The 14,342-nt window shown below is 41.9% G+C and overlaps 1 protein-coding gene across 2 annotated transcripts in view; it reads left to right on the top strand.

The window, feature by feature from the left end:
• The window catches only part of supt5h (SPT5 homolog, DSIF elongation factor subunit), an 80,586-nt gene that overhangs the window by 31,955 nt on the left and 34,289 nt on the right, over positions 1 to 14,342 (top strand). For both annotated transcript variants that reach the window (XM_078533391.1, XM_078533390.1), the window contains 11 exons: positions 2,681 to 2,749; positions 3,556 to 3,621; positions 3,746 to 3,776; positions 5,346 to 5,414; positions 6,580 to 6,831; positions 8,841 to 8,930; positions 9,258 to 9,328; positions 10,599 to 10,704; positions 11,796 to 11,889; positions 13,078 to 13,214; positions 13,896 to 14,051. In XM_078533391.1, coding sequence (XP_078389517.1) covers positions 2,681 to 2,749; positions 3,556 to 3,621; positions 3,746 to 3,776; positions 5,346 to 5,414; positions 6,580 to 6,831; positions 8,841 to 8,930; positions 9,258 to 9,328; positions 10,599 to 10,704; positions 11,796 to 11,889; positions 13,078 to 13,214; positions 13,896 to 14,051 — 1,141 coding nt within the window. The remainder of the gene's footprint in view (positions 1 to 2,680; positions 2,750 to 3,555; positions 3,622 to 3,745; positions 3,777 to 5,345; positions 5,415 to 6,579; positions 6,832 to 8,840; positions 8,931 to 9,257; positions 9,329 to 10,598; positions 10,705 to 11,795; positions 11,890 to 13,077; positions 13,215 to 13,895; positions 14,052 to 14,342) is intronic.

Raw genomic sequence — 14,342 nt, 5'->3', positions numbered from 1 at the left:
CATACAATGACTGAGCTTCCACGGCCCTCTGGGGTAGACAATTCCAAAGATTCACCACCCTCTGAGTAAAGACATTTTTCCTCATCTCGGTCCTAAGTGGCTTCCTCCTTATTTTGAAATTGTGTCCCCTGGATCTAAACTCTCCAACCAGGGGAAACATCTTATCTGCATCTACCCTGTCTATTCCTTTAAGTATTTTGTAGGTTTCGATGAGATCACCTCTCATTCTTCGAAACTCTAGGGAATACAGTCCCAGTTTGCCCAATCTCTCTTCATAAGTCAGCCCTGTCATCCCTGGAACAAGTCTGGTGACCCTTCACTGCACTCCCTCTATGGCAATAATATCCTTTCTGAGGTAAGGGGACCAAAACTACACACAGTACTCCAGGTGTGGTCTAACCAAGCTTCTTATACAATTGAAGCAAGACTTCACTACTCCTGTACTCAAATCCTCTTGTGATAAAGGTTAACATTCCATTAGCCTTTTTAATAGCTTGCTGTACCTGCATGTTAGATTTCAGTGACTTATGGACAAGGACACCCAGGTCCCTTTGTACATCTACACTTTCTAATCTCTTACCATTTAAGAAATACTCTGCACACCTGTTCCTTCTATCAAAGTGGATAACCTCACATTTTACCACATTATATTCCATCTGCCATGTTCTTGCCCACTCACTAAGTCTGTCCAAATCCTCCTGTAGCTGCTTTACATCTTCCTCACAACACACATTCCTGCCTGGCTTTGTATCATCTGCAAACTTGGAAATATTACATTTGGTCCCCACATCCAAATCATTGATATATATTGCGAACAGCTGGGGCCCAAGTACTGATCCCTGCAGTACCCCACTAGTCACAGCCTGTCAACGTGAGAATAACCCGTTTATCCCTATTCTGTTTTCTGCCTGTTAGCCAATCCTTAACCCATGTCAGTATATTGCCTCCTATCCCATGTGTTTTTATTTTGCTAATCAACCTCCTGTGAGGGATTTTATCAAAAGCTTTCTGAAAATCCAAGTATACTACGTCTATTGACTCTCCTTTATCAACTTTGTTAGTAACATCCTCAAAAAAACTCCAAGTTCGTCAAACATGATTTCCCATTCGCAAATCCATGCTGACTGTGCCCAACCAGATCATGATTATCCAAGTATTGGTTTATCACATCCTTTATAATAGATTCTAGCATTTTCCCTACTACTAATGTAAGGCCAACAGGTCTGTAGTTCCCTGTTTTCTCTCTCCCTCCCTTCTTAAATAGCGGGGTGACATTTGCTACCTTCCAATCTTCAGGAACCATTCCAGAATTTATAGAAGTTTGGAAAATGATCACCAACACATCCACTGTCTCCATAGCAACCTCTTTCAACACTCTGGGATGCTGAATATCAGGTCCCAGGGACTTATCAACTTTCAGTCCCATTAATTTCTCCAATACAACCTTCTTACTAATACTAATGTCCTTCAACTCCTCATTCTCCCTAGTCCCTTGGATCTCTAAATCTGGGAGATTTCCTGTATCTTCCTCAGTGAAAACAGACACACAGTAATCATTTAGCTTCTTTGCTATTTCTCTATTCCCCATTATAAATTCTCCTGACTCTGTCTGTAATGGACCCACATTTGTCTCAGCCAAACGCTTCCTTTTTACACACCTATAGAAAATTTTACGTAAGTTTTTATGTTTTTTGCTAGATTGCATTCACATTCTAGTCTCCCTTTCTTTACCAGTTTCTTGGTCTTTGCTGTATTCTAGAAACCTCCCAATCCTCAGGTTTACCACTATTTCTGGCAACTTTATAAGCCTTTTCTTTTAACCTTATGTGATCCTTAACTTCCTTTGTCAGCCACGGTTCACTGACATTTTTGGGGTTTTTGCACCTTGAAGGAATGTATAGGTGCTGTAAGCTGTGTAATAGTTCTTTGAAGACTATCCATTGCTTATGTACAGTCATATCTTTTAATGTACTTTCCCAATCCACCTCAGCTAATTTGTCCCTCGTGCCTTCATAATTTCCTTTGTTCAACTTTAATACCCTTGCTTCAAAGTGAACTACCTCACTTTCAAACATAAGGAAAATTCAATCAAATTGTGGTCACTCATCCCTAAAGGTTCAGCCCTTTTTCATTACATAATACTAGATCTAAAATAGCCTGCCTTCTAGTCGGCTCCTCAACATACTGCTCTAGAAAACCAGCCCTAACTCGCTCCAGAAACTTGTCTTCCACAGCATTCGTGCTCAATTGGTTTACCCAGTCTCGATGCAGATTGAAGTCACCCATGATTACTGTATTACCCATGCTACATGCTTCTGTCATCTCCTGATTAATACCATGCCCCACATTACCATGGACTGTTTGGTGGCCTATGAACAACTCCTACCAATGTCTGCTGCCCTTTGCCGTTTCTCAGTTCCACCCAAACAGATTCCACACATTGTGACCGCCTCAGATCAGAAGAACAATTACTGACACTAGTTTTTTTATTTTATATTTATTGCTGTGATGAGATTTAAGCTCATGCCTATGGATTACTAGTCCAGTAACTTAACCGTTATGCTGCTGTCCACTTGAATATGTCAAAATAATTACATTATACACTTCATGTTATTGCACCTATTTAGATGCTGCATTTAGATGTTGAATACTACAGTTAATAACTTGATGTATTTTGCAGAGACAAAAGAGAAGAGGAACTTGGTGAATACTATATGAATAAATATGCCAAGCCAACTGCAGGAGATCAGTAAGTATTCTGTTTGTTAGACGTTTTTTTAAATTTAGTAAATGTTATGATTCTGAACCCATTGCACTAGAGAACTTGAGGACAGGTTTAAAGGTTTTTTTGCTACTGTGATATTGATCTATCAAGAAAAGGAATTGATTTCATAGATAATGGATCTGCCTGATTCATGGAGTATTGGAAGCGAATACCAAGCGTGGGGGATTGGGAGAGCTGCTTGGCTCTACAATTGTGGTAATTCCACATGGACTGTAGAAAGGGTAGGACAAATGCCTTTTTCTTCCAAACTTTCTTGCATGTTAACCAAGTCTTCATCAGTCATGGTGGGACCATACTCTGCAAAATCACATGGATGAGCCCAGAGTGGCTTTGACATTGAACACACTCCCAATTACAAATTAGTATTAAAATATTACTCGGCTTTCAATCTTGTAAGATGAGCCTGATCGTATTTCTTTGTGGCTGAAGAATTTTTCCACCCATTTCCCTGTCATATAAGGCCAGGCGATAGTGACCCTGGACCATGGTTTAAGTTTGTCAGCTGACAGGAATACAGAGGGTAACGAGATGACATATAATCTGTGATTCACAGATTTAAACTCGCATTTTAAACTTAGATTTTAAAGCATAACTGTAAACTCTTAGTCGAGATTGTATTGTCCCAGCTGTTTTTGACTGGCCTTGCCTCGTTTGCTCCGATCCAGTTCCATGTGCACCCTTCTGCAGATGAGGCAGCTTGTGTCCAAGCTGATGTCTGTGTGTCCTGAGTAGTTTTGTGCCTGCTAACTTCTCCCCTCTTGTTCTGTCAGTTTCTACGGAGCATCAGACGAACTCTCAGATGACATCACACAGCAGCAGTTACTACCTGGTGTGAAGTAAGTGATTCATCAATAAACACTAAACTTTTCAAAATTTGAAAGGTATGTCAATATATTGGCCAAAATCCACGTACATTCTCTGGACTAATTCTGTTTGGTTTCTTTTCTCCTACTTGCACAGGGATCCTAATTTGTGGACTGTGAAATGTAAGGTAAGGTTATTCCCAGATGCACAATCTGAAACCGATGGGGCTTTATGCATTTCGGGGGAGCATTGCAATCAAAGACCAGAAAGCAATATATTGAAAGATTGTCAACAACAAACTTATATGTATCTAGAAACAAATGATTGTTGTTTTAGTAATCAAACTATTGCTATCATTCCAGGCTGTTGCACCACATGAGATAACAATTGCTGTAGACTTCAAATTTCTAGTGAATGTTTGTTTTTTCTATTTTTATGACCAAAGTGAATAATCCCCACTTACCCACATTATGCTCTATTTGCCACCTTGTTGCCCACTCACTGTTTAGATCACTTTGCGGACTTTTCGTGTCCACCTCACAGCTTACATTTCCACCCAGCTTTGAACTGTAAGCAAACTTGGATCCATTACCCTCTGTGTCTTCGTCTGAGTTGTTAATATAGATTGTAAATAACTGAGGCCCCAGCACTGATCCTTGTGGCACCCCACTAGTTACATCCAACTTAAAAATGTCCCATTCATTCCTGCTCTCTTTGTTTCCTGTCCGACAACCAATCCTCCGTCCATGCTGATATGTTACCATGAGCCCTTACCTTGCCGATTAGCCTTGTCAAATGCCTTTTGGAAATCCAAGTAAACTACATCTACTGGTCCCCCTTTATCCACCCTACTAGTTATACCCTCAAAAATCCCTATTAAATTTGTCAGACATGATTTCCCTTTCGTAAAAGCATCATGAGCTATTGATGGGTATGAGAGAGATTGCATTAGAAACTCCCACCTTCAGAACTAGCCTGGTGGATGGAAATACTTTTCCAGTTGTCTACTGGGGCTGGGGTGCGGGTGAGGGTAGTTGAAGCACATCCATTGATGAGCAGGGTATAATCGGGAGATGGTTTAAATGCCTAGGGAGTTGGGAGGAATTTAGCAGCATTTTTCCTTAATTTGATCGTTTTAAAGAAATGATTTTGACGCCTTGTGTGGAATTGGATTTCTAGCAATTGAGTAGTGCAGTGCACCATCTAGTGGACAATGGGGGCATTGCTGGGTGTGGTTGGCCATTCCTTATCCTTCCCTCCTTATGTTTGTAATTAAATTCGAGACCGAGGAAGGAACAAATTCAAATTTTTGTCAGAGGAAATTGTCACTGGGAAAACAATTCAGAAATTCTGTAATCCAAAGAGCTTTCTGCAAGCCATACCTTGCGTTACGGTTCTGATTTAAGGACAACTGCAAATACATAGTTCCTGTAGCTAAACTGTGATAAATATCTTTCAAACCATGCAGTGTGTGTGCGGTGCGTTGTGACGATGGATAGTCCATGCACCATTTTGATCTTGGGATTCTGGCGAATTTGCAGAGATTGTTTACATCTCAAGCAGCCCCATGTGTTCCACAAGCATAGAACACGTGCCCCGTTCACGTCTGGTACCGCGTGTGTGAATTTCAGTCGACGTTACACCTGTGAAAAATCCTCCTTTTTGTTTAAAAAAAAAATAAAGTTGATCTTAAATTCTGCATGTGTAGTTGGTGAAATTTCGAACTGCCGCTTGACATTTCTTCCCCTTTTTCCAGATTGGTGAAGAAAGGGCGACGGCTATTTCACTGATGAGGAAGTTTGTGGCTTATCAGTTTACAGATTCAGTAGGTATCTTCTCATCTTCCTTGGACAGCAGGTTTACTTTAAGACTCTGTTTACTGTTATCCGCCAGACACATTTTAAGAATTCGGGGGTGAATTTTCCATGCTGCTGTTTCTTTTAAGGATTAGGCTGTTTATTATTTTTCTTCCCTGTTATCTAAGGTATACAGTGACTTATAATATGGAAATATCCTAGAAGTTTTAATTGATGAATTGCTGCACTCCAAGGAAGTAATTGTTTTGCTACATGCCCTGAAAGGAGACTGTGCCAGACCCCTCCCAAAGGCACCTTGAAACCAACTGCTGAAGGCACCAGATCCTGCAGAGGCTGTGACAACATTCCGGCAATAGTACTGAACACTTGTGCTCCAGGACTAGCCGCGCCCCAAGCCAAGCTGTCCTGGTGCAGCTACAACACTGGCATCTATCTGGCAATGTGGAAAATTGCCCAGATAGGTCCTATCCACAAAAAGCAGGCAAAATCCAACCTGGCCAATTACCGCCCCATCAGTCTGCTCTCAATCATCAGCAAAGTGATGGAAGGTGTCGTTAACAGTGCTATCAAGCAGCACTTACCCAGCAGTAACCTGCTTGCTGATGCTCAGCTTAGGTTTCACCAGGGTCACTCGACTCCTGAAGACATTACAGCTTTGGTCCAAACATGGACAAAAGAGCTGAACTCCCGAGGTGAGGTGAGAGTGACTGCCCTCGACATCAAGGCAGCATTTGACCGACTGTGGCATCAAGCTCAGAAGTGGGGATATTCGCTGATGATTGCACAATGTTTAGTACCGTTCATGATTCCTCAGATACGGAAGCAGTCCATGTCCATATGCAGCAAGACCTGAACAACATTTGGACTTGGGCTGACAAGAGGTTAAGTAACATTTGCACCACGTAAGTGCCAGGCAATGACCAGCTTGAGTTGTGTACATGGTGGAAGTGGAAGACCATGTTCATTAGTAAACATATTTCTTGCCATCGTTCAGATTTTCACTTTTATTGCCTTGAGTCATGTTTACTTAACTCTGTAGTAAGTCAATTGAAACTTAGCGTTAGCACAGTGCTGATTCTGATGTGAATATAGTGCTCAAACTGCAAGTTTTTTTTTGAATGAAACGTACATAAAGTTTGACTTTTTTTTTTCTCCATTTCTTCTAACCTGTAGCCCATCCAGATCAAGTCTGTTGTTTCCCCTGAGCATGTGAAGGGCTACATTTATGTTGAGGCTTACAAACAGACTCATGTCAAGCAGGCCATTGAGGGTGTGGGGAACCTCAGGATAGGGTACTGGAACCAGCAGATGGTTCCCATCAAGGAAATGACAGACGTGCTGAAGGTGGTGAAGGAGGTGACCAACCTGAAACCCAAATCCTGGGTTCGTCTAAAGAGAGGCCTTTACAAGGATGACATTGCACAGGTAAAACTCCCTCTCTTGCAGTCCATGTAACGTAACGGACAGAAAACCTAATGTGAATGCATGAAGCATTCTGATGAGGGTATCATGAGCGTTGTGTTGCGTTGTGAAAATGGAAGAGCCCGGTCCGAAACCATTACCTTCCCCTTTAGGCTTTGATGGGATTTTTATCCTCCAAGCTGGGCCTTTTTTAATAGAACCTGGTCAGCAGTTTCCGTTACAGGGTGGCCTAGGATGATTATGCATTAGTGGAGAGAGAGAGGGGACGGGGAGAAATCTGCTTTGCAACAAAAGGACCATGGAGATTGTTCCCAAATATCTTGGAATGAAAAGTACCTGCACCTCTGGTTTGGGCTTCAATTTTGGTCGATTTTACATTCTGGTCTTGAGAGAAGTCAAATATATTTTGGTCCAGAGCTGCTTGCTTGAATCCTCTGTCTCGTGCACCAAGTCCTGAGGAACAATTTTCAATATTACTTGCCTTGATTGATTTTTAAGTCTCCTAAATATATTTAACCTTGCCAATGTTGGATGTTTTTGCAATCAGTTGTCACCAGTTGGAGTAACCTAGCTGGGAGGGGAGGGGTGGGGTAAGTAGAAGTCTTTGCGATTGACTTGATTCCAAGGCGCGATGTTTGGTGGTGGAAGGTTGGTAACACGTCAGCCTCTGTGATGACTTGGTAATTCGACACATGAGCAGGCAGGTCTGTGTTATTCTGGCATACTGTTCAAAATTAATCAGCCACCCTGATACTCCTAATGCAATGAGAAGGTGTAGATCCATCACTCGGAGACTGTATTTCTTCCACACAGCTTCAAATGACCCTGGAAACTAATGGTGGTCACATGGGTGGAAGCGCAGAGCTTATTAGCAATATTTGCTGGTGGTTACACAGTTGTAGTTTTTTTTTCGGTGGGGTAGTGGAGGGGTGGAACATCCCTAAATTTTATCTCTTGTCAACTTGTGCACATGTTCTGTGACCGAGTAAAGTATGGTGCACCTTTGTGGGACTGGAGAGTAATCTTGTGTACACTAGGGTCATGGCTGTACTACTGGACAATGTTCCCTGTAAGTGGCGCGCACACAGCCGGCCAGCAACCTGGAAGGTACCGCGCAGGCTGCCTACAAATTGTTGGCTTTGATATGCCACATGTGGGGAAAAAACAAATAAAGGTACTGTGCATTCCAATGGACAGGCTGCACTGAGCTAGCAACATAGAGATTGAGAGTTCAAATCCTAACATGGCTGTTTGGGAAATTGATGATCTGGTAATTTGTGAACTGACAGCAGAACAAATGACCATAAAAGCTGCTGGATTGTCAAAAGAGCTGATTGGTTTATGAATGTCCTTCAAGGAAGGAAACCTGCCCATAACCTGCTGTGGCCTACATGGGACTCCTGTATCGTGTAGCCAGATCTCAATACTCAGGGCAGCCAAGGATAGGCAATAGGCTGCCCATGTCCGAACAGTAAATTTAAACTCCACACTCGGTAAAATCCTGTACTCGTGTGGCTTTGTCATTAGTTTAGTTTCAGTATGAGAGACCATTTGAGAAGTGTTAATGTTTATCTTTTACATGGGGCTAAACTCTGTTTTGATTTAAGAAAGGTTTTGAAAGAGAAGCTTTTTAAGAAGAAAAGGCAAGGGTTTCTTTTTGCCAAGCAACGTGATTGTTTCTCGTCTGCAGCTCAATCTGCCTATGGTTGATCAGTGTCAGCCTTGCACTGCCTTTGAACTGGGGCATGTCACGTATAGAATGTGATGATTGTTGAGTACACTCTTTCAGTGACCGTTCATTGGGGAGGGAAGTTCCAAACCATCATTGATGTTTGCTGCAAGTCAAAAATCCAAGTGCCAATCTGTTTAAAAAAAATTAACTGTCAGTAGCGGCTGTTAATATTGATTAAAACATTTCTATTAGAAGGCTGAGCATATAAACGTTGGTGCTTATCATGGTGTCCTGCCTCAGCGAAAAGACCTTCAAAAACTTACTGCTTGTTTTTTTTCAGGTGGACTATGTTGAGCCAAGCCAGAACACCATTTCTCTGAAACTGATCCCAAGAATTGATTATGAGCGAATCAAGGCTCGAATGAGTTTGGTAGGAGCCCATTTTCATGTACTAGTTGTTATTCTCTGGTGATGTTGGACTGAGGCTGTATCTAAGTACTCTAACATGCACTTTGTGTCATTGGTATCGTATATAAATAAAGAAGTCCTGTGTCTTGCACTATCCGAACCAAACAATTGCGAGGTAGGGAATTTGTGTTTGAAGCTAAGATTCTCCCCTGCCTCGGACTTCCTTAGTCCTCTGTGAACACTTGGTCCTGAAGACTCACGGCTTACTGCTGTTTATTTTTCAAGTGAATTTTAATTTAACACTATCATCTGTTCGATATGTCATGATTTTAAAAATTTCAACCCACAGAAAGACTGGTTTGCTAAAAGGAAGAGATTCAAGAGGCCACTCCAGCGATTGTTTGACGCAGAAAAAATCAGGTATGACTTGAACTTTGGCTCCTTTAGCAGTTGTACTGTGTCACTGTATGGCATATTTGTGTTTTGAATGCTGAGTATTAAATTCAGGCGATGGACAGCAGGACCAAATTGGGTTCCCTAGACCAATTTGGAGGATTTAAAAAAAATATTATCATTCGTTCATGGGATGTGGGCGTCGCTGGCCAGGCCCGCATTTATTGCCCATCCCTAATTGCCCTTGTTCAGAGGGCATTTGAGAGTCAACCACATTGTTGTGGGTCTGGAGTCACATGTAGGCCAGACCAGGTAAGGACAGCAGATTTCCTTCCCCAATGGGCGTTCGTGAACCAGAGGGGTTTTTACAACAGTTGATATGGAACTGGCAGTCATCATGGAAGAGTTTGAAGGTTACCCAAATAAACTGAAGTCCAGCCACTTAACATCAAAAATGAATGTTGTAGAAGTTCAAGTGCGGCTCCATAGGGGAATTGATAGGATAGGTTGGTGGAAACTATTTCTGCTAGCACAGGGGGTATGGTCAAAAAATTAGAGACTGATCTTTTTCAGGAGTGAGATTGGGAAACACTTCTTCACACAGCGTGGCAGAAGTTTGGAACTTTCTCTCGCAAATGGGAATTGGTCGTTGCAAACGTTAGCACTGAGATTGATCGATTTTTGTTCGCCAAAGGTATCAAGGCATATGGAGCAAAACGGGTATATAGAGTTAGGTTGCAGATGAGCCATGGCCTCATTGGATGGTGGAACAGTCTCAAGGGCTAAATGGCTTCATCTTGCTCCAGTTTCCCTACAGGTATATAATACTCGTTCTGTAACGTTACAAATACACTGGATTTCCTGCCACTGCACTAGAACAGGAAGTCGGTGTTGCTGACGTTATCGTTGTGCGCCTGGAATGATGCAGGCAGCTACCTGGGGTGTCGCTGGCAGTGACGTCACAGGCACTGAGAGTGCACTTGTGGTAGCAGCAAATGCAGCAGATTACAGGTATCATGGCAGTTCTCTGGTTTCCATGTCCTTAGATAGAAATAGTCCCCAACTCCAAAATGGACATGGTGAGAATCAGTTAATGATAAACTTGATCAGACTATTTAGTGATGTATGAGAAGCCTGTTATCTGGTCAAAAGATTGAGTTAATTTTAGTACCATAAAGAAACTGAGCATTATTAGATTTTACTGAATTGTCTCGGAGGGACCCTGGAATCTTATTGACTTCATTGCATTTATTTGGCATTTAATTAATTTGCTTGAATTGAAATTATAATTACACAGGTCACTGGGCGGTGACGTTACCACCGATGGAGACTTTCTCATATTCGAGGGAAATCGCTACAGCAGAAAAGGCTTCTTGTTCAAAAGTTTTGCCATGTCTGCAGTTGTAAGTGATGCTTCCAGTTTGGCTTGAAATTTTGTTTCATTCTCGGCAAGTTTTCCCAAGCCTCCTGCTTTTCTGTGGTGACAGCTTTGCTTAGCACATCTCAGGTCAGTGAGCATTTGAGGTTGCAATTAGACTGCTACTTCTGCATTGATGCAAAACCAGCAGTATAATTGAGAAGAGCACCCAGTGCGCGAAAACCATAATGGCGCCCACTCCAGAATGCCATCGGGCACTAAATGTGGTATTTCTCCAGCCTCTTGAATGGATGTTTGTGCAGTTCGATTGCAATTTTAAATGCGTTAGCCCTGGTCTTTGGTATAGCACAAATATCCTGTCAATGTCATTCTCACATCCTGTCACCTGTTAACCCAACACTCTTTTTGCCACGTTTTGTTACAAAACAGCATATCTTCAGGCACACCATGAGTAGCACTGCAGGAGATCTGCTAGTCTCTGCAAAGTATACAACTTATTGATAAGTGGGATGATGTCTAACTCTGCCCCCACTCCCCCAACCCCACCAGATGTCTCATCGAGCAGTTTGTGCCCTCAAAGGGTAGGCCTCATATACCTGGTACTACTGTAGATATTAGACCTGTGTTTAAGAGGTGTGAGTTTCTTCATCTACATCCCACCTGTCTTGACAGGTTACCTTTTAAATTCTACACTCCGCCCAATTCTAAGCTGTCTTTAGTTCGCAAAATACTTCATCTCTGATTGAATTGACTAAATTTATTCTTCCAATATTAAGAATTGGACAAAACTCATACTGCCAAATAAAGCTTCTAAAAGGCTTTGTCATGGTGCATTTTGCTCATTTTTGTGGCCAAGCCGTTTGTTGGATGTGCTGCAAGGCTTTCACCAATTCCTGTCTGATTCAGCTGCTGGGATGTGTGTGAGAACTGGTGGATATCCTTTCCTTTGGATTTCTACAGTCTGGAAATCTTTTTGTTTCCCTGTGGCATTCCGGTTCAGAGTTAGAACCGTGTATGTGGCCACTCTACCGTGCAACAACCTTGAGCCTCCTTGCCTGATATTTTCCTAACTTCATATTTCTTCCAATGACTGGAGTGATTCTTTCTGTGTTACAGATTACTGAAGGAGTAAAGCCTACACTTTCTGAGCTTGAAAAGTATGAGGACCAGCCAGAGGGCATTGACCTGGAGGTCGTGACTGAATCAACAGGTCCGTGTTTTGTTTCCAGGAGAGAGATTGCAGAGCTGCTCGACGGAGGGCTTTGCACCCTACGCTACATATTTGCGTTTTCATTGCCTCAGGATGATTTCTGACTTGATTTCCCCTAATACCTGTTTTAGTAAATGCAGCGTACGGTTGAGCCACGCGCAACAGCAGGTTTCATTGTTCCCGGTTGAGTTGGTAAAATTCTTAGCCTTGGTGCCCCTGGGTTAGGAAAAATGAGAATTGGCCTTTTCTTCCCAGAGCTGTCAGCCCGTGCGAGAACAAAACTGTGCTTAGGAACGTGGCTGGCAGTCAGACAGCTGGATTGCCTTCATCAACACGTATGGTGGATGTGCAAACTGGAAAAGTGCTTCAGGGCTTTTAGTGCCTGTAGAAGTGTACCACCCCAAACTTGATAGTTGAAGAGAATGGGGAGGAGATCATAGGGGTGGGGGGGGAATCCAACTGCAGCTACCATTTTAAAAAGGAGCTGCGCTGCCATTACCATTTTAAGATGTGTTGATATTGATGTACAACCTTGTGACAGGAATTTTAACATTTTTTAATTGTCTATGAAAGTATCATCAGTTTGAATATTTTTACGTGCCTTGGTGTCGCTCAGTGTAATTGATAAATCTGACATTCCTTTTTCTGCCTAGAGGTTGAGTATGTAATGCTAACAGGGGTAGTGACTACCTAACCATGTAACCTGAAGAAGTTGTCATTTAAGACTCTACAGTGTTCTAGTCAGCCACACTTTGGGGGTGTTGTGTTCCATCTGGTTACCATGTCATTAAAAGATATGAACACTTTGTGGCGCGGGAGCTTAGAAGAGTAACGAGTGATTCCAAGTATTGGGTGGTGACTGTGAGAAGCATTTACAGATGCTGCAAAGATTGACTAAGGAAAGACCCCCATTCAGCTATTACATAAAATAGTTTTATTGAGGTAGGTCCCGCAGATTTCAGAAAAGTAGAACAAGTTTTAAATTCGTGAAGAGTACGTTGGAAGCTGATATTAGAAATATTTGGAATAGTCAGTCAAGCAGACTATTGGAGCCAAAAATCTCAAGCATGCTCAAAATGGAGTTGGATCCTGTAATGGAAAAATTGGGGCACTGCGAACAATGAACTTTGATTGACTTCTCTTGTGTTCTTGATTGAATTTTAAATAGAATGTTTTGACTTTTTGCAGGCAAAGAGAGAGAACACAACTTGCAACCCGGAGATAATGTGGAAGTTTGCGAGGGTGAATTGATAAACCTGCAGGGTAAAATTTTGAGTGTGGAGGGCAACAAGATCACAATTCTGCCCAAACACGAGGATCTGAAGGTATTGAGTAATGTAGTTTGAGAATCCATTCATCCCTACAGGTCAACAAGGAGTGGCTTTTTATTAGTAGCAGATGATTCTGGACAGTCTCCCTCTGATATCTGTTCACTTGCTGTAGCAACTAAAGCCTATTTTAAACTAAGCTAGCCTTCCTAATCTGGTCTAATCACCGCATCAGTCAAGACCAGTAATGAAATAGACTATGTTCTTACCATCTGCAAACCCATGAGGAAAATCCACTCCTGTGGGAGATCTGATTAACCATTAATTAGCAAAGCAAATTAATTTGATGGACCAGAGTGGATCACTAAGCAGCTTCTGCTGAAAGTGTGACTTTGTGGACATTGGGTGAGGCTCCTTTGCATCCAGCCGTTGACCTTCACTGTTGAGGTTTATACGTGGATCCTAGCCGTTTCAATGAGGTATTCGAGGGTGCCCATTGACTGATATCTTAGTTGGGAGTGAAAGCGCCGGGGAGGGGAGAGCATTGAGAAGAGGAAATAACAAATAAATGTCGGCTCTGCAACATATGAAATGATACATTTTAGTTTAGACAAAGGTGTGTGTTTAAAAAGATTTATAACCAGGCCAATGCCTCAGTCTAGAATTGACTAGGTTTTAGAATATACACATGGGACACTGTGTTCAACATTATCAAATTTAACATCTGTTTATTTTCAGGATCCTTTAGAGTTTCCAGCCCATGAATTGCGCAAATACTTCAAAATGGGAGACCATGTGAAGGTGATAGCAGGACGTTATGAGGGAGACACGGGGCTGATTGTGCGAGTGGAAGAAAACTTTGTCATTCTTTTCTCGGACCTAACAATGCATGAGGTAATGCTTTGGAAGGTTATACATTCTAAAATCAAATACTTTGAAGTAAAGATGGTGAGACAACTGTCCGATTATGAGTTTAGGGGAACAATAACTTGCATTTATATAGCCCCTTTATAATGTAGGAAGACATCTCAAAGCACTTCCAAGTAATGTTATTAGACAAAAATTAACACTGAGCCAAATGAAAAGACATTAGGACGGTTGACTGAAAGTTTTGTCGAAGAGGTACAGAAGTAAGTTTTAAGCAAGATCTAAATTTAAAGAGAGGTAGAAGCCAGAAGGTGTTAA

This window comes from Cetorhinus maximus, chromosome 32, assembly GCF_964194155.1.
Source record: "Cetorhinus maximus chromosome 32, sCetMax3.hap1.1, whole genome shotgun sequence".
Lineage (NCBI taxonomy): Eukaryota > Metazoa > Chordata > Chondrichthyes > Lamniformes > Cetorhinidae > Cetorhinus > Cetorhinus maximus.
Note: the sequence above shows the minus strand (reverse complement) of the source record. Positions and strands in the feature narration are given on the sequence as shown.